Here is a 24,147-nt window from a genome sequence, read left to right as displayed (position 1 = left end):
AACTCGAAGACAGTTTGGGGTAAATGCATAGCGCATCAGCATAGCTTAAGGTAAGCGTTTCCATAAGAAAAAGGCAGTGGTTAACCTCAAGTGAAACCAGGCGTCCTTATGCAACACAGAATTTTAAGAGAAACCTCCTTTTAAATTTGTATAGAGAAGGAAAAACAATATTGCTGGTTTGTTTCTTCCTGCCGCTTAAGGGAGATAAAAATGTCTGACGCTTGCAGGCTGTTCCCTCCATTTGGAGACCCCTGGCCCTCCTGCCTGTTACCCTCTCATTATTAAAATACCTACGGGGTAAAGTCCCAGCAGGGTGATTTCTGGGCGGATGGTGAGTGAGTTTCCAGGTTTGATGTGCGCGGCCATGTCTGTCCTGGTGGACGAGGCAGTCTGTGCTCCTGACATGTTAGAAACATGTTTCGTTTCTGTACATACTCATCTCAAGAGCTCAGTAATAAATGTCTGGATTTTTTTTTCTGGATTTAGAGTTGAAAACTATTATCACACTATACATTTGTATTTTCCTTCCTGTGAGGGAAATTTTTTATTTCTGTATGTTCTAAATACCCTTTGAAAACAGTGTTTTATAACCAGTAAGAACTGCTAGCAAGGCTCACTTACTATCAAGACTGACAAAATGCTTCTAGAACCATCAAAAGTGAGATTGCGCCAGAATTCAGTCCATGTTTGAAAAAGGAACCGGTTCTGGCTGGTCAGCCCTGCTGATGCTGGCTTGACCTGACGCCGTGCACCGTCTTTCTGGTCTGCACGTGCCTTTGAAAAGGAAAGGGGACGAAGCCTGCAGTCGGGTTGGATTGCTTCTACTCATTTTAGGCGTCAGTAGGTAGAGTGAGTAGGAAAAGCCCAAGCAGAAGCCTCTGCTGCGCTGGAGGATGTTGATTCCGAACCTGTCTCCCACGGCAGCTCGCCCGGCGTTTGTAATCCAGCCCCAGAACACAGAAGTGCTGGTCGGGGAGGGTGTGACCTTGGAGTGCAGCGCCACGGGCCACCCCCCGCCGCAGATCACCTGGACCAGGGGCGACCGCAGCCCCGTGCCCACAGACCCTCGGGTGAGCATCACCCCGTCCGGCGGCCTCTATATCCAGAACGTGGAGCAGGAGGACAGCGGGGAGTACACCTGCTTTGCCTCCAACACCGTGGACAGCATCCACGCCACGGCCTTCATCATCGTCCAAGGTGAGGCCCGTCCGCGTGGAGCCCCGCCTTCCTGGCCTCCCTGACCTGCCCTGGAGCGGCCCCGGAGCTCCTCCTGGTACCCCCGTCCCAGAGCCTGCGCATCTTCTCCCGTCCCCGCAGACCCTCCGTGGGACTGCAGACATGTTGATTTTCCGCCCGGAGGCATCAGGCGGTCAGGGCTCTGTTTTTCTGCTGTGTTCTCCACGTGAATGGAGATGAGCGTGCCAGTTCACTGTTGTCTGGAAGTCTGGCACACACCTTGGAATTTCCTTAGGGTCGATTTCTGAACCCGGAGTCTGAGAGTATAAATAGTTCTGAGACTTGTGTGTTTCCAAAGTCCTTAAGTGGCCAGAATGAGTTTGTGAATAGTTTTCAAATTTAGTTGCAGAGTGGGACTTTGGTTGACAAGGGCGAGGGCGGCACAGGAGTGTGGATGCAGAAAGCGAGTTTTCCCTCCTCCTGCCTCCTCGCCAGCTTTCCCAGCCTCCGGCAGACGCAGACTCACCGGAAGCTGGTGACTTTCCCTCTGCTCCCTGGCTCTTTCTTTGCACGTGTGGCCATGCAGTCACGTTGTTTGGTTTTGACTGTGGCTGCTGTGTGTGTGCTGAGTCGTTTCAGTCGGGTCCGGCTCTTTGTGACCCCATGGACTCTAGCTCGCCAGGTCCTCTGTCCCTGGGATTCTCCAGGCCAGAATCCTGGAGGGGGTTGCCATACTCTCCTCCAAGGGACCCTGCTGACCCAGGGATTGAGCCCCCGTCTCCTGAGTCTCCTGCATCGGCAGGCCGTTTCTTTACCCCCAGCGCCGCCTGGGAAGTTGGCTTGTTGCTTTTATGAAAATGGAGTTATGTGGGACACATTTATCTGTAATTTCCTTTTGTGTCTCTCACCCGGTAATAATGGCGTGACTCTGGCACGCACACAGTTGCGCGAGAAGACATCTTACCCACGTGCAAGCACATTGGTTTAGGCTGAGGAGGTGGATCTGGGCCCTTGCCGGAGCCGAGGCTGGCCATCAGCGAGTTCTGTGCTGCTGGACTAGCAGTGTCCACACACGTGGCCGCGTAATGCTGAGAAGCACCCGGGGTGTGGCCTTCTTCCTGCTCCGCATCCTTTTCTCTGGCCTCTTCCTCCCGCCCTGGGATGCCGCGCCAGCAGAGGGGTCCGGGTGGGCCGTGGGGGCGGCCTCGCTCCGGGGAGGAGACTGGCTTTGCGCCCAGAGCTGTCCCCTAAATGCCTGTTTCTGCGTCTTTCCCCCCCGTAAGCGCTTCCTCAGTTCACCGTGACGCCCCAGGACAGGGCTGTCATCGAGGGCCAGACGGTTGAGTTCCACTGCGAGGCAAAGGGCTACCCGCAGCCTGTCATCGCCTGGACCAAAGGAGGTGAGTGGCCTGCAGGGCAGTGACCCGCTCTGCCCCCCCATCACTCCCTGGGGCACGGTGCCCTGGGCAGGCCGCAGCAGCGGAATCAGACGTGACCCAGCGCCGCGGCATGTCCGGCTGGCCCTGTCCTCACCAAGGACCAGGGCGGCAGGCCCGTCTCCTGGATCACGGATCTGGGGACAGAAGCTCCTCAATCCTTCCGTCCCTCAGTCAGGCCTCTGCCTGGCCCCGAGGAAGGCCAGGCTACTGTCCCAGCATCCGTGTCACTGAGAGCGCGTCTCCACCTTGCAGGGAGCCAGCTGTCAGTGGACAGGCGCCACCTGGTCCTGTCGTCGGGGACGCTGAGGATCTTGGCCGTCGCCCTGCATGACCAGGGCCAGTACGAGTGCCAGGCTGTGAACATCATCGGCTCCCAAAGGGTCGCCACACACCTGACCGTCCAGCCCCGAGGTAGGTGGTGGTTCCTCACTCTCCCCCAGGGGACCACCCCTGGACTTGCATCCGGAGGCCTCATCATAGCTGGAATCGTCCGTGTCAGCTGTGGGGACCCTGCTCGTGGGGGGCGCGGGCATGAGGGGCGCCTGCAATTCAGTGGGCTGTGCTTCCACTGCTAATTTGTGGCCCTGGGTTGTGGGTGGCCTGGCCTGGGGAAGGGGCTGGAGGCTCTGCCTGCAGAGTGTAGATAGGGGTTGGGGCCTGGGTCTGATCTGGCCTCTGGGCTCTGGGTTTCCTTCCAGTCCTGAGCAGGCAGGACAGTGGATGACCCGTGAGTGGGACCGTCAGCTGGTGCCCTGCCTCCTTCCTCATCACCAGCTTCTGGGGGTTGAGGCCTTGGACTCGCACGCAGGGCAGGAGCCACATGGACAGCCGGGCCACTGCCCTGAGGCTGCCGCTCAGGGGGAGGCTGGCAGCCCCAGAGGTCCTGTCCCGCTTCTTCTTGGCAGGAAACAGGGTTGCGGCCCGGCCACAGCGAGGGTGCTCGGTGCCCTGGGCCTGCCCCAACCGGGGATGGGGCCTCTGCTGCAAACCTTGAACCACCTGGGTTCTGTGCTTGGCAGCCCCTGTCCTTGCCTTGCAGTCACCCCGGTGTTCACCAGCGTCCCCAGGGACATGACGGTGGAGGTGGGCAGCAACGTGCAGCTGCCCTGCCGCCCCCAGGGCGAGCCGGAGCCCGCTGTCACCTGGAACAAGGTAGGGGCTGAGGCATCCAGACCTGCCTTCATGGGGGAGGCAGCCGACCTGAACAAGACAGACTCGGGACACTTGCCCGTACATGTCCTTCTTGGTGACAGAAGCGAAAACAAAGTCCCTCTTGCTAGGTCCTTGGTCCAGCACTCGCTGGAGAGATTTTCTGATGTCCCGTTTCACTGTGTTGTTCTTACTGAGCCCAGCACAGAAACTCTAGTCTGTGTTCAACTGTGAACAAATTGTTTAATCCAAGCCACGTTCTTGGAGGTCGTGAAGTGGTTCCCTGGGAGGGAGGTGGGGTCCTCGGGGCCCTGACGCCTCTGCCTGCCTTGCTTCCTCCTCGTCCTGGGAGGTCACCTGCCTTCCTCGGTGACACACACCTGCCCTGGCTGCTCGCACACGCTGGGTTCCCTGCCCTGCACCCCCAGCCCAGCACACATCCCACGAAGGTCGCCTTTTGTGCCCTGGGACCCTGCAGAGTCCACACAGCGAGGCTTGTGTCTCAGGCTTTCTGGGTCTTCCGCCAGCAGGCAAGAGGGACTCCTGCCCTCGAATCTGCACTGGGCAGGGTCATCCCAGTGTCTGGCGGGCCTGAGAAGTGCCGTCAGGAGGGCTCCATTCGCAAGGCCCCGGCATGCGGTGCCCTTCCCCTAGGAGAGACCCCTCGGGTCCTTAGTCTGATTCCCACCGTCCTCTCCGCTTATTTTGCTCCAGGATGGGGTTCAGGTGACAGAAAGCGGGAAATTTCACATCAGCCCCGAGGGGTTCCTGACCATCCGCGACGTTGGGACCGCAGATGCTGGCCGCTACGAGTGTGTGGCCCGGAACACGATCGGGCAGGCGTCGGTCAGCATGGTGCTCAGCGTGAACGGTGAGGCTGTGGAGTGGAAGCCCCACGAGCTCGGAGGCCGTTAGAGGGCAGGGCACGTCCGCTTTGCAGAGAGGTCGGCGCTGCCCGGAGGCACAGCTGCGCCCCTCCACTGCCCTGGGCTCCGAGAGCGCTGTGGCGGCCCGCTTGGAGGGCCTCCCTGCTCTGGGTTTTGTAGTCGGTTTAGTGGTTGCCCAAACCCTCTCGAGTTCTGCAGCCTGTAATTTGCAGCCACTGTTTGGCAGAAGCACAGGCGCAGCTCCTGCTGTGGAGTCTGGGCCCCTTCGTTCTGCTTTCTGTCTGTTCTGAGCGTGTGTGGCCTCGTGTGGCCCTGGGGTGTGCTCAGCCTTCATCCGAAGCCCACGCGAGGGCAGGGACCACCCTCCTCCCCGGGTCTGGGCCTGGCGGGCGCGCTCTGTGCCCACTGGCAGGGCCTCTCCACCATCCCAGGGCTGCACACCTCGGGCGTGCTCCTGGGCTCCCAGCAAACAGGGTGAAATGCAAGCCTGTAGCTTTTCGTAAGTCTTACAGTTCCACCCAAACCTGCGCTTGGTAAGTTGAATTTGTTTTTTCCCAAGCAATAGTCATAGAAAAGTAATTCAAAAACATATTTATGTACCTTAGAGAAAAGGGTAAAGAAAATTCACTAAAATGTGGTTAGTTTGGAGATTGTGGGTGGGAGGTTATTCTTCTATTTCTTGTGTAAGTAATCCATGTTAAAGCAACATTATTTTTCAAGTATAAGAAAAATGGAAAAAGCGCCGTTGCATATATGGGTGCCCATGGCTGCCTGCAGACAGCAGTAGAGGCGTATTTGCGTGTCTCTTTTTTTCATTTTTTCTTTTTTTTTTTAATGTTAAATGACCTTATTTTCCCATTATATTAGACTGGAGTGATTATAAATTAAATCAGTGAATTTCTGATTTTAAAACAAATTCAACTCAAGTCATCGGTAATAACGAAATGTTAGGTGATAAAATTATGTACGATTGTCCTGCCCATTTGTCTGATTTGTGGCATTAGATGCGTAAAACCTATAAAAATATTAGGTTCTAAACATCACCTAGTGAGGGGGCTTCTGGTTCAAGATGGCAGAGGAGAAGGGTGTGTAGAGGATGTCGGCTCGTCTCCTCCTGTGGCGGCCGAACAGCCATTGACGGGAGAACACGGAGCCCACCAAAAAGATAGCCCGCGTGCAGGGACGAAGAAGCCACAGCGAAGTGGCGGGAGGGGGGCAAGCGCAGGAAAATGAAATCTCATGCCCCCAGGGTGGGCGGCCCGCGACACGGGCGACGCCAGGGGCGCTCTCCCGCTGGGGGGAGGCCCTGAGCCTCTCGTCAGGGTCCCCAGCCTGGGGGTCTCTCACGGGGACTGGGCGCCCCCGGGAGCCTGACCCTGAAGGCCGGCGGGGTTTGGTTACAGGACTCCCACAGGACTGGGGGAGGCAGCGTCTCGTCCTGGAGGGCACACGCAGAATCTCGTATGTGCCGGGATCCGGGGGAAAGGAGCAGTGACCCCACGGGAGACGGAGCCGGGCCTCCCGGCCTGTGTGGGAGGGTCTCCTGCGGAGGCGCAGGCCAGCCGCGGCTGCTCACAGGGACGGGGGTCCTGGAAGGGGCCCTTGCGGCGTGGAGGTCACCACTGGCCCTACCGTACAGCCTGTAGACCCCAGGCCACACGACTCACAGGGTGGGATCAGTGGGTAACTGGATTCAATTTTTACTGACCAAGACCCAGTTTTTCCCACCACCAAGTCCCTCCCGTCAGGAAGCTTATACATGCCTGGTGGCCTCATCCGCCAGAGGGCAGACAGAAGAAGCAAGAAGGGCCACAATCCCACAGCAGCTAGGAGCAAAACCACATCACAGAAAGTTAACCACGATGAAGAGGCTTCGTCCCAGATGAAGGGATGAGATGAAACCCCAGAAAAGCAACCAGATGAATTGGAGACAGGCAGCCTTCCAGAAAGAAATTCAGAATACTGATAGTGAAGACGATTCAGGATCTCTGAAACAGGGTGGGAAAGATGCAGGAAGTGTTTCCCAAAGACCTGGAGAAACTAAAGACCAAACAGAGGTGAAGAGTGCGCCGGAAGCAACTAGTAGCAGATTAACTGAGGCAGAACGGGAGCGGCCTGGAGGACGGAACGGTGGGCAGAATACAGGAGAAAGAAGGAAAAGAAATGAAGACAGCCTGAGGCGTCTGGGACATCAACGCACCAACGCTTGCGTTACGGGGGTCCCAGAAGGAGAGAGAGAGAAAGAACCCGAGGAAGTATCTGAAGAAATAGCCGAAAAATTCCCTAACATGGGAAAGGAATAGTCCACCACATCCAGGAAGCGCGGCGTCCCAGGCAGGATAAACCCAAGGAGGAGCACACCGAGACATGTGGCAGTGAAACTGACAAAAACCAAAGGCAAAGCTGAAACACGAAAAGCAGCAAGGGAACAGTGACCGACGACACACAGGGGCGCTCCCACCAGGCCGCCAGCAGGTTCCCAAGCCGGAGGGAGTGGCATGACGTATTTAAAGTGAAGAAAGAGAAGAGCCGGCAACCGAGAGTGCTCTGCCCAGAAGGACTTCAGTCAGATTTGATGGAGAAACCTAAAGCTTTCCAGACAAGCAAAAGTTAGAGAGAATACATCTGTAGCAAACCAGCTGTACAGCGAATGCTAAAGGGATTTCTGTAGGCAGAAAAACAAGAGAAGGAAAAGACCCACACGAAATAAACCCAAAACAATTAAGAACGTGGTAATGCCGTACGTGTAATCATCGTGAGCTGAGGTGAAGTCGCTCAGTCGACCATCAGAGTCACACCGAGCCCTGGAGAAGAACAGTGGCACCCGGGCACCTGCAGTCTCCAAGCAATCCAAGATGACCTACTAGGCTTCTCCGTCCATGGGATTCTCCAGGCAAGAATACTGGAGTGGATTGCCATTTCCTTCTCCAAGGGATCTTCCCGACCCAGGGATCGAACCCGGGTCTCCCACATTGGAGGCAGACGCTTTAACCTCTGAGCCACAGATAAATGCCTTAACGTAAGCGGATTAAAGGCACCAGACCGGCTGAGCGGCCGAGGGTGTGTGCACGGGTGCACTTCCGCGTCGTGATACTTAGCCCTAAACTGTGCGGTTTCTGTGTTGTTAGGCTGATCATGTTCCCTTCAGGGCTTGCAAGTGTGATTATGTTTCGTGTTTTCTCTGGCTATTGATTGTGAAAACTGATAAACATCTGTTAGCATTATATTTTTGCTGATTACAATAATTATATCACAACTGGTCAACAGAAAATAATAGCATTCTATATCATCGAAACTACCATTTAATAGAGAAACTTCTGAAAGTGAAAGTCGCTCAGTCGTGTCCGACTCTTTGCGACCCCATGGACTGTACACTCCGTGGAATTCTCCAGGCCAGAATCCTGGCGTGGGGAGCCTTTCCCTTCTCCAGGGGATCTTCCCAACCCAGGGATCAAACCCAGGTCTCCTGCATTGCAGGCAGATTCTTTACCAGCTGAGCCACAAGGGAAGCCCCAGAATAATCACTTTCTAAAATGCAGGTGCGTAACAGATCATCTTGGATTGCTTGGAGACTGCAGGTGCCCGGGTACCACTGTCCTTCTCCGGGGCGCGGTGTGACTCTGATGAGCAGCTGGCCTGGGCTTGCCTTCTCCAGGCTGTTTCCTGTTCCCCATTTCACTTAGTTTGCATTTCTTCAATTTTTCCTTCTTTTTTTTTTTTGCTGTTTTTCTCTCTCAAGCCTTTATGAAGCATACCAGGAAAGCTTCTGTGTATATATATATTATGTTAAAACAGTATTGGTTCTAGAAAATTAATGAGTTTTTGACTAGCTGAAAAAATTAAGACATTTTGATTCAACTCATTGGACTTGGTATGACTAGATTTCTAATTTACATTCACTCAAAACTTTGATACAGCTCCATGTATTTTACTGCTAAAAGTGATTAGTGATTTAAAAATATTCGAATGGGACTTGAAGCTTCGATTACAACTCTGAGAATATGAAAAAATAGTGAGTTGAGAATGCTGTGCTTTCCAGGTTTCTGCTCAATGTTATGTGGCAGCCTGGATGGGAGGGGAGTCTGGATGCTTATGTGTGACCGAATCCCTTTTTGTCCGCCTGAAACTACCACACATTGTTAATCAGCTATTTTACAATACAAACCCGACTCGGGCTTTATGTGAGGTCAGGGCCAGGAGGGGGTGCACGCGGAGCAGGGGGTGCGCGCGGAGGAGGGGCTGCGCGCGGAGAACGGGGTGCGCGCGGAGCACGGGGTGCGCGCGGAGGAGGGGGTGCGCCCGGAGGAGGACCTGCGCCAGGAGGAGGACCTGCGCCCGGAGGAGGACCTGCGCGCGGAGCATCTCACCAAGGGCGTTTTCAACCATGTCGAGTTTTCTAGAAGGTTTGCGTATTTTGAAGGAAAATATTTACCATCGAATTTGTTAAAGCGCACGTTCTTGGTGACCTGTCCTGAGGCATTTTTAAAGATAAAAGCTTTGTTGGAACAAAGGTGTTTTGTTTAGCAAACTCTAAGTGCGAGAAAAGTGAAATGCTATTAAGTGGAAAACGAATGAAGAAAGAACAGTGGAAAGGAAGCGGTCACTTCAGAGGTAGCAGGGTCCGCAGCCGTGTGTGTGTGTGTGTGTGTGTGTGTGTGTGAGAGAGAGAGAGTGTGTGTGTGCGCACAGTGCCATGCGCACAGGCTGGCTGTGGGATGTCTGATCCTCCATGAGGGTTAGGACGGGGGCAGCGGAGCCTCGGGAGGCGAGTGGGCTGAAGTCCAGCAGCGGGAGGCATCACAGCATCCACCGGCGGTTAAAGCCCAGCCGGGCAGGGCGGCTGCTCAGGGGACCTGCATCGGCCTTCCTGTCAGCTGATACTTTGCTAGAAGAGCTTCGGAGTTTTCAGTTACAGCTTCTTTGACCCTTTGTGGGGAAACCTGTGATTTTAAAGCGTCTACCTGGTGGCTCAGAGGTTAAAGCGTCTGCCTCCAATGTGGGAGACCCAGGTTCGATCCCTGGGTCAGGAAGATCCCCTGGAGAAGGAAATGGTAACCCGCTCCAGTATTCTTGCCTGGAGAATCCCATGGACGGAGAAGCCTGGTGGGCTACAGTCCACGGGGTCGCAAAGTCGGATGTGACTGAGCGACTTCACTGACTGAGTGACTGGCATCTTTCGTGTAGTTTGAAAACAACTCCTGGTAGAATTTGTGATAAAGAAATGTAAGGGTTGGAGGGAAAAGAGGAAATGGCGCTGGAGCGGAGTCTGTGCTGTGGCGTCGGGCCTTTGTTCTGTGCCCTGTGTGTGTGTGTCTGCTGGTAACCCACGACCTCCTGCCTCCTAGTTCCTGATGTCAGCCGGAACGGGGACCCGTTTGTGGCCACGTCCATCGTCGAGGCCATCGCAACCGTGGACAGGGCCATCAACTCCACGCGGACGCACCTGTTTGACAGGTACGTGCAGGAGCAGCCAGAGCTGTGACCTGCTCGCGGGCGGGCTCGCGAGGGCGTGCGGGCTCGCGGGGGCGTGCGGGTCTCCTGCACCAAGTCCTCACCTGTTTCTTGTGTGTCAAGCAGTGTTTTAACCTGCAAATCATGAACAGCGTTGTGTTAGCTTTCCTGGGGGCCAAGATAACAGAAAGGTGTGTCCTTTCCAAGCAGAAGCTGACCTGTGATTCACAAATAGAACATTTCAGAAAACTTTTGACTCATTCCTTGGGCTTGTTTCTCAGTGAGTTGGCAAAAACAAAGTATTTCTTAAGCCATTCATGCGTTTGCTCATCTTGGCAACCCTCAAGTGTTTTTGCTGCGTCTGAATTAAAATAGACTATCTGTGTTTTTTTCTTCTATTGACGTAACGACTCATTTATTTTTAGTGTCTTTGACTTTGTTCCTTTGCTTTGTTGCCTTCCATGGGATGAGTAAGGTACGGTGCTTCGTGTCCATGGAAACGTAGCCATAGAGACAGTTAACCGCGGTGCTCCTTGAGTGACTTGTGTTCTCGGTCATCTCTTCTACTCTTGCCTCCTCACCCCACACGCCTGCCAGCCGCCCTCGCTCCCCGAACGACCTGCTGGCCCTGTTCCGGTACCCGCGGGACCCCTACACGGTGGAGCAGGCCCGGGCCGGGGAGATTTTCGAGCGGACGCTGCAGCTGATCCAGGAGCACGTGCGGCACGGCCTGATGGTGGACCTCAACGGAACCAGTCAGTACCCCGTGGCGCCACCCCCACAGCCCCTTCCCAGGGCGGCCCCAGCCCGCCTGGCCCCGCGTCTGTGGCGAGCATCGTCATTGCAGTTGGCCTGAGTGGGGACGGTGCTGTGGTTCTCACGGGCCTGGTGGGAGAGCGGGTGGGGACGAGAAGTGTGCTCAGCTCAGGGGCTGTGCTGGCCCGGCCCTGGGCCCTGGGCCCTGATCCTCAGGTCCTCTGGGCAGAAGGGAGCTCTGGGAGGCCCTGGGTCCAGGTCAGGGGTGCTGGGAAGGGCACTGGTGGAGCCTCAGCAGGTGCTGTGTGTCACGCCACCCCCCCCGACCCTTGGCATGGGCCCCCCCCACTGTGAGGCTCTGTGGGACCCGAGGGGGTGAGCGCCCAGGCAACGTGTGGGAGGCAGTGCTCCCCGGGCCGGGCTGGCTCTTGGGCCCAGGACTGGGCTTCCTCCGGGTGGCTATGACTAACCAGAGGGCCACCCTTGCTTTCTCTCTGGGAGGTGGGAGCTGCCAGAGTTTCGGGTCTGAGCCTGATGCTGGATGCCAGCTGGCGCTGGGAGCCCAGCGTCCTGTCTGATACTGGATGCCAGCTGGCACTGGGAGCCTGGCGTCCTGTCCCTTCAAAGCTCCTCTGGCACAGCCCACCTCCCCAAGTGTCCAATCGCCTCTCCCCCGGCCCGGACAGACTCACTCCCGGGTCTTGATTGCCCTCTTTGTGGGTCTTGAGGACCCTGTCCTCTGCAGAGGGGCTCTGGCTCCCGTTTCCTGTAAGTCCAGGTCTAGTCCATCCTGCTGGGCTCTGAGATGCTCTGGATGTGTCCAGCCAGAGCGTGGACGAGCGTGGCGCCCTGGGCGTCTGGCCCGGGAGGGCCTGTGGCGGGAGCAGGCGCTGGTGCGTCAGGTCTGCTCCTGCTGGAACCTGCTCACTGCCCTGTCTTTCCCCTCCCGGGTCCCTGCGCGAGTCGGGTCCAGCAGGCCCAGCCTCGGGTCGCTAAGCCGCGTCTCCCCCCACCCCGGCCAGGTTACCACTACAACGACCTCGTGTCCCCACAGTACCTGAGTCTGATCGCCAACCTGTCGGGCTGCACGGCCCACCGGCGCGTCAACAACTGCTCGGACATGTGTTTCCACCAGAAGTACCGCACGCACGACGGCACGTGCAACAACCTGCAGCACCCCATGTGGGGCGCCTCGCTCACCGCCTTCGAGCGCCTGCTCAAGGCCGTGTACGAGAACGGCTTCAACACGCCGCGCGGCATCGACCCGGGCCGGCGCTACCACGGGCACCCGCTGCCCATGCCCCGCCTGGTGTCCACGGCCCTCATCGGGTCGGAGGCCGTCACCCCGGACGAGCAGTTCACGCACATGCTCATGCAGTGGGGCCAGTTCCTGGACCACGACCTGGACTCCACGGTGGTGGCCCTGAGCCAGGCCCGCTTCTCCGACGGGCAGCACTGCAGCTCGGCCTGCAGCAACGACCCGCCCTGCTTCTCGGTGGCCCTGCCGCCCGACGACCCGCGGGCGCGCAGCGGGGCGCGCTGCATGTTCTTCGTGCGCTCCAGCCCCGTGTGCGGCAGCGGCATGACGTCACTGCTCATGAACTCCGTGTACCCCCGCGAGCAGATCAACCAGCTCACGTCCTACATCGACGCCTCCAACGTGTACGGCAGCTCCGAGCACGAGGCCCGCGCGGTCCGCGACCTGGCCAGCCAGCGCGGGCTGCTGCGCCAGGGCATCGTGCAGCGCTCCGGCAAGCCGCTGCTGCCCTTCGCCGCCGGGCCGCCCACCGAGTGCATGCGGGACGAGAACGAGAGCCCCATCCCCTGCTTCCTGGCCGGCGACCACCGGGCCAACGAGCAGCTGGGCCTCACCAGCATGCATACACTCTGGTTCCGCGAGCACAACCGCGTGGCCGCCGAGCTGCTGGCGCTGAACCCGCACTGGGACGGCGACACGGTCTACCACGAGGCCCGCAAGCTGGTGGGCGCCCAGGTGCAGCACATCACCTTCCAGCACTGGCTGCCCAAGGTGCTGGGCGAGGCCGGCATGAAGATGCTGGGCGAGTACCGCGGCTACGACCCGGGCGTCAACGCCGGCATCGTCAACGCCTTCGCCACGGCTGCCTTCCGCTTCGGCCACACGCTCGTCAACCCCGTGCTGCAGCGGCTGGATGAGGACTTCCGGCCGCTGGCGCTGGGCCACGTGCCGCTGCACAAGGCCTTTTTCTCCCCGTTCCGCATCGTCAACGAGGGCGGCATCGACCCGCTGCTCCGCGGCCTGTTCGGCGTGCCCGGCAAAATGCGCGTGCCATCGCAGCTGCTCAACACTGAGCTCACCGAGCGGCTCTTCTCCATGGCGCACACAGTGGCGCTGGACCTGGCCGCCATCAACATCCAGCGCGGCCGCGACCACGGCATCCCGCCCTACCACGAGTACCGCGTCTACTGCAACCTGTCGGCCGCCCACACCTTCGAGGACCTGAGGAACGAGATCAAGAGCCCCGAGATCCGGGAGAAGCTGCAGCGGTGGGTGTGGGGGCCGCGTGGGGAGGGGGGCGAGCTCTCGGGAGCCGAGGTTCCGCCGGTGCTGGCCGAGCCCGGGAGCGTGGGGTGGGGTCTGGAGTTTAAAGAGGGGAGGCTGCTGAGAGCACCTGCTGTGGCCCCGGAGCCCAGGCCGTGGCCCCAGTGCCGGCAGGAGCTGGGTCCTGAGCCCTGAGGTTTGTCCCCGTCCCCCGGGGCCCTGCCCCGCAGTGGCAGCTTCAACCCTTCCCGGGAGAGACGTCCCTGGGCTGGGGGGACAGAGGTGTGAGGAGACCTGCCGCACAGAGCAGGGGCCCCGGGAAGCCCTGGGCAGCCTGTCCTCCTGGGGGCAAAGCAGCAGCTGAGCCTGGGCTCATCAGGCCTGCTGAGAGGGGCTTCCCGCCACGCCAGCCTGCTCGCCAGGCCCTGTGCATCCAGACCATGGACTGACCGGGCTCTCAAGACCCACCAGCCTCCCTCCTTGTGTCCAGTCGGCTCTGGCTCCTCCGGTTGTGTGTTTCGCGTCCTTTATCCCGGTGTTTCTGAGCTGGTCTTTGGCGGAGGTGACCACTCACGGGGACCCTCGCAGCCGCTGGTCAGCTGGCCCCTGTGCCTGTGCAGTCGGTTCCCTCGGGTTTGAAAGAGTCGTTTTGGAAAGAAGAACAGTGCTTTCTTGTGAAGGCTCACTCTTGGTGTGCTCCGGAGTCTCCTGTTCCGTAGAAGGTGGGCCTCTGGCCCCTAAGTTGCAGGCTTAACCCTGAGGCTCAGCTGTGTTCCCCTGGGGCCGGGCCCATGCCTCCTGGGGAAAATGGCGCCTTACCCATGATTCACTGCGTTTGTAAGTAAGTGAGCACTGTCGTCTACTCAGCTTGACATGCTCCGGTCTTGGTCTAAGTCAGTGTCAGGTGGCCGGGTTCACAGACGAACACCCTCCTGCCCAGGACCTTGCCTGTGATCTGTGTCTTTCACGCTCGAATAGCCTCTGTTGTTCTCATCCAGAGGGGCAAGGTCACTTCCCCAGGGTTTGTCCCTTGCCCGACTTACATCACCACCATGCGGAGGACCTGCTCTCCAGCCCAGCCCTGTTGAGGGTCGCGGGCCCTGGGCCGAATGCATGGCCCGCCCACACGGGGGTCCCACGTCTCCCCTCCCCTGCGTCAGGCCCGACTGAGTGGGAGTGAGAGGGGTGTCCCAGAGGAGAGGCGACACAGGACAGCGGGCCCCAGCCTCGGCCCGCTAGCCCGCCAGGGAAGGGAGGCCTCTGGACGGAGGTACAGGAGCAAACGGTCCCTGCTGTGTCGGTGGCGTCTGACCAGATCCATTCCCAGCAGCCTGGTGTGAGTGGAGGGTGAGCTGGGCTGGGGGCTGTGATCAGCCAGGTGCCCTCTCTCTGTCTGAGTCTGCGCCCCTAGCGTGGGGGCCTCCCTGCAGGCCAGTCGTTCAGGTGGGGGCAGACAGGGGGAGCCCCACCTGGGAACTGGGTGTCTCCTCTGGGAAAAGCCCCCTCAGGCAGAGAACCAAACTCACCTGGCCCTTCCTGACAATTTCCATCTGAACTCAAGTTCAGCGTGAAGGTCCTTGAACTTGGGGGCGGTGAGGGCAGCCTCATGCTGACCCCACTCCCAAGATGAGCAACTCTGCAGAAGGCCCTGCCCGCCCTTGCCCAAGGTCAGCATCCCGGGTCCGAGGAGGTGGAAGAGGCTTCTCAATTACAGGATGCGTAGGACTTGGAAGAGTTTGACGGAAAAGCTTGTTCCTGAGTGTCTAAGCCGTGCTGACTTAGTCTTCGGTACGGTCGGTGCCCGTTAGTAAGTGGTTTCCTCGCAGGAAGTGCCTTTTCTGTGTTGGGTGGAAGGCCAGCGTCTTCGGAGCGTGTCTTCAGCTGTTCGCAGCTTCGTCTCCACGTGCGTCTGTGACAGGGGCTGTGGAAGGTTTACGCTGAGACCTCGGTTGTCTCTGAGCGGCCAGGAAAGTTAGGTTTTAATTTCCTCCCCTGCGTTTTCTGGGCTTCCTTAAACTTTGTATAATAAATATCTCTGTGTGTGTATTTTATCGTGTATAAACAGGAAGCAGGAATGTTTCTTAAAATACGACTGATAGATGCTTTAAAGAAGGAGCTGGATTGTCATTGTTAAATGAAAGTCTGAATCACGTCAGATGGCGATGGTGAAGAGCATGAGGCTTCTTCCATTCTTGCCGTGCTCTCCACCACGTCAGGATGGCCGAGCAGTCCAGGGCTCTGGTTCAGGTCGCAGCCTTCCCTGGAGGCGTGGGTTCAAATCCCACTTCCAACAACACTCATCTTGGGGTTCCCTGGTGGCTCAGATGGTAACGAATCTCTCTGCCATGTGGGAGTCACTCCCAGATTTGATCCCTGGGTCGGGAAGATCCTCTGGAGGAGGAAATGGCAACCCACTCCCGTATCCTTGCCTGGAGATTCCCAGGGACAGAGGAGCCTGGTGGGCTGCAGTCCGCGAGGCCGCAGAGGGTCGGACACGACCGTGCACCTGGCACTCCCCGGGCCCTGGCACTGAGTCTGAGGCTCCGCTCTGTCTTGCAGGCTGTACGGCTCCCCACTCAACATCGACCTGTTCCCGGCCCTCATGGTGGAGGACCTGGTGCCCGGCAGCCGCCTGGGACCCACCTTGATGTGTCTGCTCAGCACGCAGTTCAGGCGCCTTCGGGACGGGGACAGGTAAGCCCCTGGAGCTCAGCGGGCGCCCTGTGCAGGGGTGTTCCCGGAAAGTGGCCGGTGCTGGTTCAGCAGTGACCGCTGCTGATCTTAGTGTGGCTTCTCATCTCTGCTTTACGGGTTGCTCAGAGCTCTGGCACCTAAGCACGTGACTCTCAGGTCTGTGTCGTGAGCAGAGCTGAGCGTGAGGATGGTCTTAACCAGCTCCTGGGGCTGCAGCCTCGCCAGGCTCTCTCTGACCTCGCTCTCGCTCCGGGGACGCAGGCTGTGGTACGAGAACCCGGGGGTCTTCACTCCTGCCCAGCTCACCCAGATCAAGCAGAGCTCCCTGGCCCGCATCGTGTGCGACAACGCCGACAACATCACGCGTGTGCAGAGAGACGTGTTCCGCGTGGCCGAGTTCCCGCACGGCTACAGCAGCTGCGACGAGATCCCCCGCGTGGACCTCCGAGTGTGGCAGGACTGCTGTGAAGGTGGGCTCGGGTCCCCATCCTGCGCTGACAGCAGACGGAGCAGGGGCTGCGGTCAGCACAGCAGGGGAAGCCGGCGGAGACGGGGGGCCTGGGGGGCGGTCCACTCCGGGCGTCCCCGCGGGGCAGCACTGTGGAACCCTGACGTGGTGAGTGGCTGTGACGGGTTTGTAAAGCCGAGAGGAGTTAGCATGAGAGCTGGCACTCAGGGAAAGAAGCAGAGGGCAGCACACTAACGCAGGAAGTGCCCGGTGCTTCCTGACAGCCTCCCGCGCGTCTGCATTTGATAGCCTGCCTGCTTCTACCCGTGGGCTTCCCCGTGGCTCAGTGGTAACCTGCCTGCAATGCAGGAGAGTCCGGTTGGATCCCTGGGTTGGGAAGATCACCTGGAGAAGGGATAGGCTACCCACTCCAGTATTCTTGCCTGGAGAGTCCCATGGACAGGGGAGCCTGGTTTTCCCTCCCATGTCTTCTCCTGAAGAAGTCCAGCCTAGGTCGTTCCCATTAGTAATTGGGCTTAATCCGTGGTTCTTTTCATTAGCAAGTGTTGAAATCTGGGTTGATACATGTTCTGTGTGTATGGGTGTGATGTGTTTGTGGCCTCTCTCTGCACATATATGACATTTGTATAATGTTTAATATGCTAAATATATGTGTATTTGACGAATGTAATTTGCAATGTTGTAGAATTCACTTAAGATTTAAAGTTTTGCTCTGTATATGCCCAAGTTTGCAAAGCATTTAATTCTCATTTTTATAGTTCTTGGGAACTTGGGATCTTGTTTTTGTTTCTTGAAAAATAAAATACTTTCATTTATTAAGGTTGCAACAGTTTTCCACATATATGGCAAAGAATTTCGTTTTTGTGTTTACAGAAAGCAGTTCTATTTGAAAATCATAGGGAAAAGCCAGTTCTTTTCAGATACAGAAACTCCATTTTCTGATAGCTTTACCAGACTCCCTGTAGCTGTCGAGAAAGGGACGAATTCAGGTTTGCTGTTTTTTTGCCCCAAACCCAAGTCCTCCGAGAGCCTGAACCCTGATCGAGACTTGTCCTCTGTCCATCCCCAAACCTCTTCAGCTGGATGGCAGAGATGTAGGTACTCGGCGTAGCTCTGACCTCCTTTCTTCTGGATTCCTCTCCCCTTAGCTGTCGAAGGCACAGCCCTGAGGCGACATGACTTAAGAGAGCTGCTTTAGGAGCTTTACCGGTTTTTCTTTTAGTCCAAAAGTCATACCGGAAAAGCGGCAGGGAAGAGTTCAGTTCACAGGACCAAATGTCGGCTGCTGTTAGCGCTCCATTTCCCTGAGGACGAAAGGGCCGCTTGACACAGCCTTGAGCTGCACCTCAGTCCTGTTTTTGTTTAATCCCAGTAGGGAAGTAGCACACGTGGGAAACCCAAGAAGCTCCATCTCGGAACATCTTTTTCTTTGGATCAAAGTGATGAATTTCAGCTTCTCTGTGGGCTGATGAGTCATAGAGAGGAATCCACTCCCGTGTGCCGTTTTGAAATAATCGTAGGAATTACTGAAATAAAGTCTCCTGGGTCTGGCAGGACGGCAGGTGTGTGCCCCACTCGGGGGCTGGGCTGTGCCAGGGAAGCGTGGGGGGGCCACAGGCTCCAGGCCCCTCAGCCAGGGTAGCAGGAAGCTGAATGCAGGGTGCCTCCGCCCCCTGTGATGTGAGCGCCCCTTGTGTCCTTCAGGAGGGATGGTTCTCGCCCAGACTTCCTTGATGTCCTTAGTGAGAGTAGCCGACCCTGACGTGTGTGCATTTTGCTCACAGACTGCAGAACCCGGGGCCAGTTCAACGCCTTCTCCTACCACTTCCGAGGCAGGCGGTCTCTTGAGTTCAGCTACCAGGAGGATGAGCCAGCCAGGGAGACAGGGCCCGGGAAGGCGCCAAGGTACTACTGAGCCCCCGGTAGCCCTCTGGCGTGCGGGGTGCCCCGTGCGTCTGCCCGTCCACGCGCCTTGCGCGGCAGCCCGGGAGCCCATGCCAACGGCTCCATCCCTGAGCGCCCCTTGCCTCTCTGAGCAGAGCCAGGAAGCTCCGGGCACCTCCCAGTAACGCCACAGACCCCTCCTTGGAGCAGCCGCAAGGGGCAGGGACAAGCGACTTCCGGGAGTTTGTCCTGGAGATGCAGAAGACCATCACGGACCTCAGGAAGCAGGTGGGCGGCTCCCCATCCCCACCCCCACCCCGCCGGGCCCCCGGCCCCCCAGCCTCCCGTCCAGCCTGTGTGTCTCCCCCTGTAGCTGTGAGGAGAGTGTGTTTGGGCAGCTCTTCGTCCCCAGCCCTGGAGCCTTGGCGAGGCCACGTTTCTCTCTCTGCTTTCGGCCTGGCTCCAGCCAGGCCTCACAGAGCTGTGCTTGGGCTGACAAGACTGGGGGTCCTCAGCATGAGGAGGAGCACAGGGTCCCCTAGAATGCTGGGCAGAGCGGCCACGGGGCCCACACACTGTGAGCGGCTCAAGGGCAGGGCCACGCAGAATTCAAGCCTTGAGTCCTGCCCAGACCTGCCCCTCCAGGGATGGCGGTTAGGCCCCTGCTCCCAGAGGCACGGGGTTTGATGGAGGTCGGGTGCCCTTGGATGGTGGGGTAGGGGGCGGCTACACATCCTCAGGTGGGTCCTGGGCCCGTCCCTGAGGTCTGCAGAGGGCGACGCCCCACCCCACCCTGGGGCACACACGGGGCTCTCTGTGTGCCTCCTGTAGCGGGAGTGGGGAGTGAGCTGTCAGGCTGAGAAGTCCGCAGGTCTCAGCTCGTCCTGAGGGGGGTTTTGGATGCTGGAGGTCCCTCCCGCCTCTGGTCCTCAGCTCGGGGGACACGGCGTCTTCTGTTCAGCCCCTAGTAGAGGCGTGCTGGCCACTCCGCAGCTGCTGTGTGTCTGCCCTGTGGCGTCTCCTCTGCCCTGGCGGCCCTGGGTGCTGGCTGAGCCTGCCACAGGCAGGAGGGAGGGGTCAGGGAGGGCGCAGCCCGGCTCAGCACCCTGCAGGGTCGGAGCCTGGGCGGGAAGCTCCCCTGCGCCTGGAGCCGTTGACACAAACCCTCGAAAGCCGAGGGCCCAGCCGTGCGGGCTGCACCTGCCGTGGGGTTGGTGCCTGCATCCAGGAGGCCGGACCCCCGACTCCCGAGAAGGGGCGGAGGGCAGGGCGGGGGTTCAGACCGCTCTGCTCAGATGCGTCAGGCTGCCCGAGGAAGGAAGGAGACAGGCAGGGCAGCGAGAGCCCCCACAGCGCCTGTCCCGGGCCTCAGACTCAGTGGTCCTCCCCCCACCCGCCCCGCCCAGCGCCTCTCCTGGACCTGTCTCAGTGGTCTGCACCCCCCCTCCGCCGCCTGTCCAGCGCCTCTCCTGGACCTGTCTCAGTGGTCTGCACCCCCCCTCCGCCGCCTGTCCAGCGCCTCTCCTGGACCTGTCTCAGTGGTCTGCACCCCCCCTCCGCCGCCTGTCCAGCGCCTCTCCTGGGCCCCGGTCTCAGTGGTCGGGGCAGGGTGGGTGTTCTCCCCTCTCAGGTGCCCCTGAGGGAGCCGGACCAGGGCTCTTGGACCATCACGACCAGGGCCCAAGGGCCCCCAGCCTCCGTCAGCCTCAGCACTGCCCTCAGCAGGGCCATGTGCCATCGGGCTCCGGAATGGTCCCCGCCCAGCACTGCTTTGAGAAGCCGCTGAGAATGTTTTTGTTGCCCAGTCCGGCATCAGCCTCCTCTTTGCTCCTGTCTGAGGGTCCTCTCCTCCTCCTTACCCACCACTGAACCGCATTTCTGGCCCAGGCACTCCTGGCCTCAGACACGGGGGTGGTGGGGGCATCAGGCAGTTGTCATGCAGGTTCAGGACGTGCTAGAAGCTCCAGGAAGGGGCTTTGGGGTCTCTCATCCCCGTCGTCTCTCTCGGGTTTGGGGTCTCTCTCGTCCGTCCTGAGACGTGATCTCGAGTGGCGGAGCGGGAGCGAGCGCTGAGCTGTGTCCAAGCACCCTCGCGTCTGTTTTGCTGCAGATAAAGAAACTGGAGTCTCGGCTCAGCACAGACTGCGTGGACGCAGACGGCAGCTCGCACGCAGACGGGGCTGAGTGGACGCGGGATCCGTGCACCACTTGTGAATGCCGCGTGAGTGTGTGCCCGGGCAGGCCCGGGGGGTTGGAGCTCTCAGCTGCGGGGTCCCCTCTTTCTTCCCTAGGGATCTGGGGCTCTCCCCCGAGAACCATACGTAAAGGTTGACAGGCTCTCCCCCCAGAACCGTATGTGAAGGTTGATGGGCTTTTCCCCCAGAACCATACGTAAAGGTTGACAGGCTCTCCCCCCAGAACCGTATGTGAAGGTTGATGGGCTCTCTCCCCAGAACCGTACGGGGACCCCGCTGAGCCTGGTCAGCATGGGGGTGTCCACACAGGTGAGGAGGGGCAGCTGCCTATCTCAGAGCGAGTGGACAGAGCAGGCAGTGGGGGCCTTGAGGGCGGGCCTGGCGGCAGCCCAGCCCAGAAGGGGCTTTGGGGTGGAGTTGGGAGCCAGCTGGGAACGGGTCTGTCCCCTGGGTGGGCAGAGCAGCGGTCTGGGGTCCCTGCTGTTGTCTGGTTTAGACACAGCCCTGCCGCCCAGCTCCTCCGTAGCCAGCCTGCTCAGCATGCAGGGATGTGATCCCCGGGCCCCCCAGGGCAAGGCTGACAGCTGGGGGCAGCAGGGAGCCTCTGGAAGGAGCGGGATGTCCGCTGTGGAGGAGAGTCAGCCGCCCTTTAACCCCAGAACCCCCCCAGGAGGCCAGCCCAGTGGGCCGGGCACACCCAGGGCGGCTCCCGGGGCTGACGGCTCCGTGCTCTCCCCTCCAGGATGGGCAGGTCACCTGCTTCGTGGAGACTTGTCAGCCGGCTGACTGCCCAGCGCCCGCCAGGGTCGGCGGGGCCTGCTGTCCCATGTGCCCAGGAGACTCCACGGGGACGCAGCCCTGAGCGTCTGCGAGCCTGGAACTTGTCCCGGCCCCCGGGAGCGAGGCCGCACAGGCGGCGAGGCTGGGGTACGGGGACCACGGCTCGGGGAACCCCGGCCTGAGCGCTCGCCAGCAGACCACGGGGCAGACATGTGTCCTGACTCCATGTTGAGCTTTCTCAGGTTCCTATTTAATTTTTTTAAATGAAAAATTGGTGCTACTATTAAATTGCACAGTTCAATCATTTAGGCTCCTAATTGATTTCACCTAGTATCACCGTTTCTTCTCAACTGAAAGTTAGTCCCGCTGGTCCCGGCGCCAGGAGCGTGCAGAGTGGAGCTGGCGGAGGAGGGACGCAGGATTTGAAAGAGAATCCGTCCCTGGCAAACAGCAGTCTGCACGGACGTGTGGCGGCAGCGCGGGCGGCCAGCACAAGCCCCCCGCGCCCCTGCCCCCAGCCCCTGCAGCTCCGCGGCCCCGCTGGAGAAGCTGCTGCACTCCCCTGTGACCGGCACACACGCCGCCGGGTGTGGGCCAGGCAGGGCGGCACCTGTCCCCACCAGCATCCCCACCAGCATCACCCACGGCCTCCCGGCTTCGCCCGCCAGCGCCCACGGATGAGCCACCACGCTCTCCATCCCTGTTCCAAGGACGGGAGGAACGCGAGTGTCGGGGACTTTCTGACTTCAGGTTATGAGAGTGCGTTCAAGAAAAGCAGCCGGTCCCTATACCTCATTCGTATGCCCGCCGCGTGTGATGTTGGATAAAATCTCACCCATGTTTTAGCTTAGATACGGCAGAAACAGCACGTCCGCGCCGCTCAAGTTCTCGTGGATTCAGTGAGAAACAACTTTCATACCTCACAGCCCCTGTCTTCTTACTCGACCAGAACCTCCTGTTTGGTTCCAAATGCAAAGTGGTCTGTGTTCTGAGAAACAGGTCCCTGGGTCTCCCGCTCGGTTCTCAGACCTGAGTGTCCAGCGCTGGCCACACGGTGCCCGCCCACGCTTCCTACTGGAGACCCTCTGGGGACCCGGCCGCCTCGGTCCATGTGGGCGAGTCCAGAGCTGGTGGCACCCTGTGCAGCCTGTCATGGGCGCGGGGGAGAAGAGGCAGGTCTCCAGGAGGCGTCCAGCAGGTGCCAGGCGCTTTGAAAGCCTGGTTCCAGCCCAGCCCTCCTCCTCCCCGCAGCAGGAGACCCCAGTGCCTGCTGGGTCACATTCCAGCCGGGGGGCGAGCAGTGGCTCTACACACGGTCGGCTGGACTTCTGAGCGCACATCACTGGTGATCGGATCAGTACAAGCTCCAGTGTTCCGGGCACAGGGCTTGTCTTCACATAGCAGGGCAGACTGGGTAAATAATCAGACCTTGGCACCCATCTCTGCAGACAGGAAGTGGTTCACTTTGTCTGAGGTGGACGATTATGTAAGCTGCTCAGGTATGAGATCCCACGCTCTGGAGCATGTGGAGTGTGAAGGCGCCCTTGTGCGGAGGGTGTGGGGACTGGGGTGGCTTTGTTCTGCCCACTGGGCGGCCGTCTGAGTCACCGGGAAGCTCTGTGGCCGTGGCGGTGGTGGCGTGCGTGCCCTGCAGCGGCCCCGCGGAGGACGCGGTGTGCACATACTCCCTGGCCCTTCCGACCAGATGTTCGCAAGTGCCTTTTTCCTGTTCACTGTAATCAGCCCGTCACCAAAGAGACGTTTGCACTATGTAACGATGCCTTTCGGTTCCAATAAACGGGCCACATTCCCAAACAGAGCACTGGTCTTCCTTTCATGAGCCGATCGGGAGGCGGGTCCCCGAGGGGCTAGGCCCTTCACAGAGAAACGGGAAAGGGGAAGGGCAACTCAGGGATATTTGAAGAGGACTCATCTCTCTTCCCTGTGGCTGGGTGCTGTCCTGGGGACCGAGCTGGCCACCTTGTTGAGAGTCTCAGGCGGGTCGGGGTGAGCTCCCAGGAGAAGGCTGCAGCCCCTGCCCCACCCCCGACGTTTCTGGCTCTGTGGCCGGAAATGCTGTGGACAGCTGTGCAGCCTGTGGTGCCCTGGGCCCAGGCGGGATACAGGATGGGGTCCTGAAGGGACCTGAAAATCATATGAGGGGTCTTTGCAGGAGCATCATGACTGTTCATGGAAATACTATTAGAAAAAAATAGATCAGGGGAAGATTGAGGGTTGAATTTTTTTAAGTTGCTGAACCTTTCAGAGCTTGTAACAAGACCCTTGACCTTCCACAGTCATGCTGAGTCCACGCCACTGACGGTCTCCTGGGGGTCTTGTGGGTCAGGGAGGCGGGTAGGGAGAATGACTCAGCTCTTTCTTCCAGTGACAGAGGGCACGTGACAACTCTGTGTGAGGTGAAGACACTTCCCCACACATGTGCTTGGGTGTTTCAGGATCGTCAGGAGCCAGAGTCCCGAGACCCGGGTGGGACGGCTACAGAAGGGTGTGTGGGCAAAGGTCGACAGAGACGCTGGCTGAGGGGCACGTGGGGGCTGGGCTGTGGGCCTGGAGCCTGGCTCGCAGGATGTACCCCACTTCCCCGAGACCAACTCCGTGGACGTGCCGCCGCGCTGACCAGCCCTGGAGCGGGGACTGGCCGTGAAAGGGCAGCAGTCTGAGCTGGGGAGTGAGGGAAGAGCCGCCTTCGGGCAGGTTCTGAGCAAGCCCAGCAGAGGGGTGCAGC

General features: G+C 59.1%; 1 protein-coding gene across 3 annotated transcripts in view; it reads left to right on the top strand.

Annotated features, from left to right (window-relative positions):
• PXDN (peroxidasin) overlaps positions 1–23,220 on the top strand; it is a 64,767-nt gene extending 41,547 nt beyond the window's left edge. For 2 of the 3 annotated variants that reach the window (XM_069573809.1, XM_069573810.1), the window contains 14 exons: positions 925–1,197; positions 2,460–2,576; positions 2,868–3,026; positions 3,655–3,767; positions 4,479–4,635; positions 9,997–10,105; positions 10,700–10,857; positions 11,881–13,384; positions 15,939–16,073; positions 16,335–16,543; positions 18,327–18,447; positions 18,582–18,714; positions 20,537–20,647; positions 21,364–23,220. In XM_069573809.1, the coding sequence (XP_069429910.1) occupies positions 925–1,197; positions 2,460–2,576; positions 2,868–3,026; positions 3,655–3,767; positions 4,479–4,635; positions 9,997–10,105; positions 10,700–10,857; positions 11,881–13,384; positions 15,939–16,073; positions 16,335–16,543; positions 18,327–18,447; positions 18,582–18,714; positions 20,537–20,647; positions 21,364–21,483 (3,419 nt within the window). In that variant the 3' untranslated portion in view covers positions 21,484–23,220. The remainder of the gene's footprint in view (positions 1–924; positions 1,198–2,459; positions 2,577–2,867; positions 3,027–3,654; positions 3,768–4,478; positions 4,636–9,996; positions 10,106–10,699; positions 10,858–11,880; positions 13,385–15,938; positions 16,074–16,334; positions 16,544–18,326; positions 18,448–18,581; positions 18,715–20,536; positions 20,648–21,363) is intronic. The other variant, XR_011253879.1, reaches the window with a different exon arrangement.
• The last annotated feature ends 927 nt before the right edge of the window (positions 23,221–24,147 follow it).

This window comes from Ovis canadensis, chromosome 2, assembly GCF_042477335.2.
Source record: "Ovis canadensis isolate MfBH-ARS-UI-01 breed Bighorn chromosome 2, ARS-UI_OviCan_v2, whole genome shotgun sequence".
Taxonomy (NCBI): Eukaryota; Metazoa; Chordata; class Mammalia; order Artiodactyla; family Bovidae; genus Ovis; species Ovis canadensis.
The sequence above is the reverse complement of the archived record's forward strand: the minus strand, read 5'-3'. Positions and strand labels throughout refer to the sequence as shown.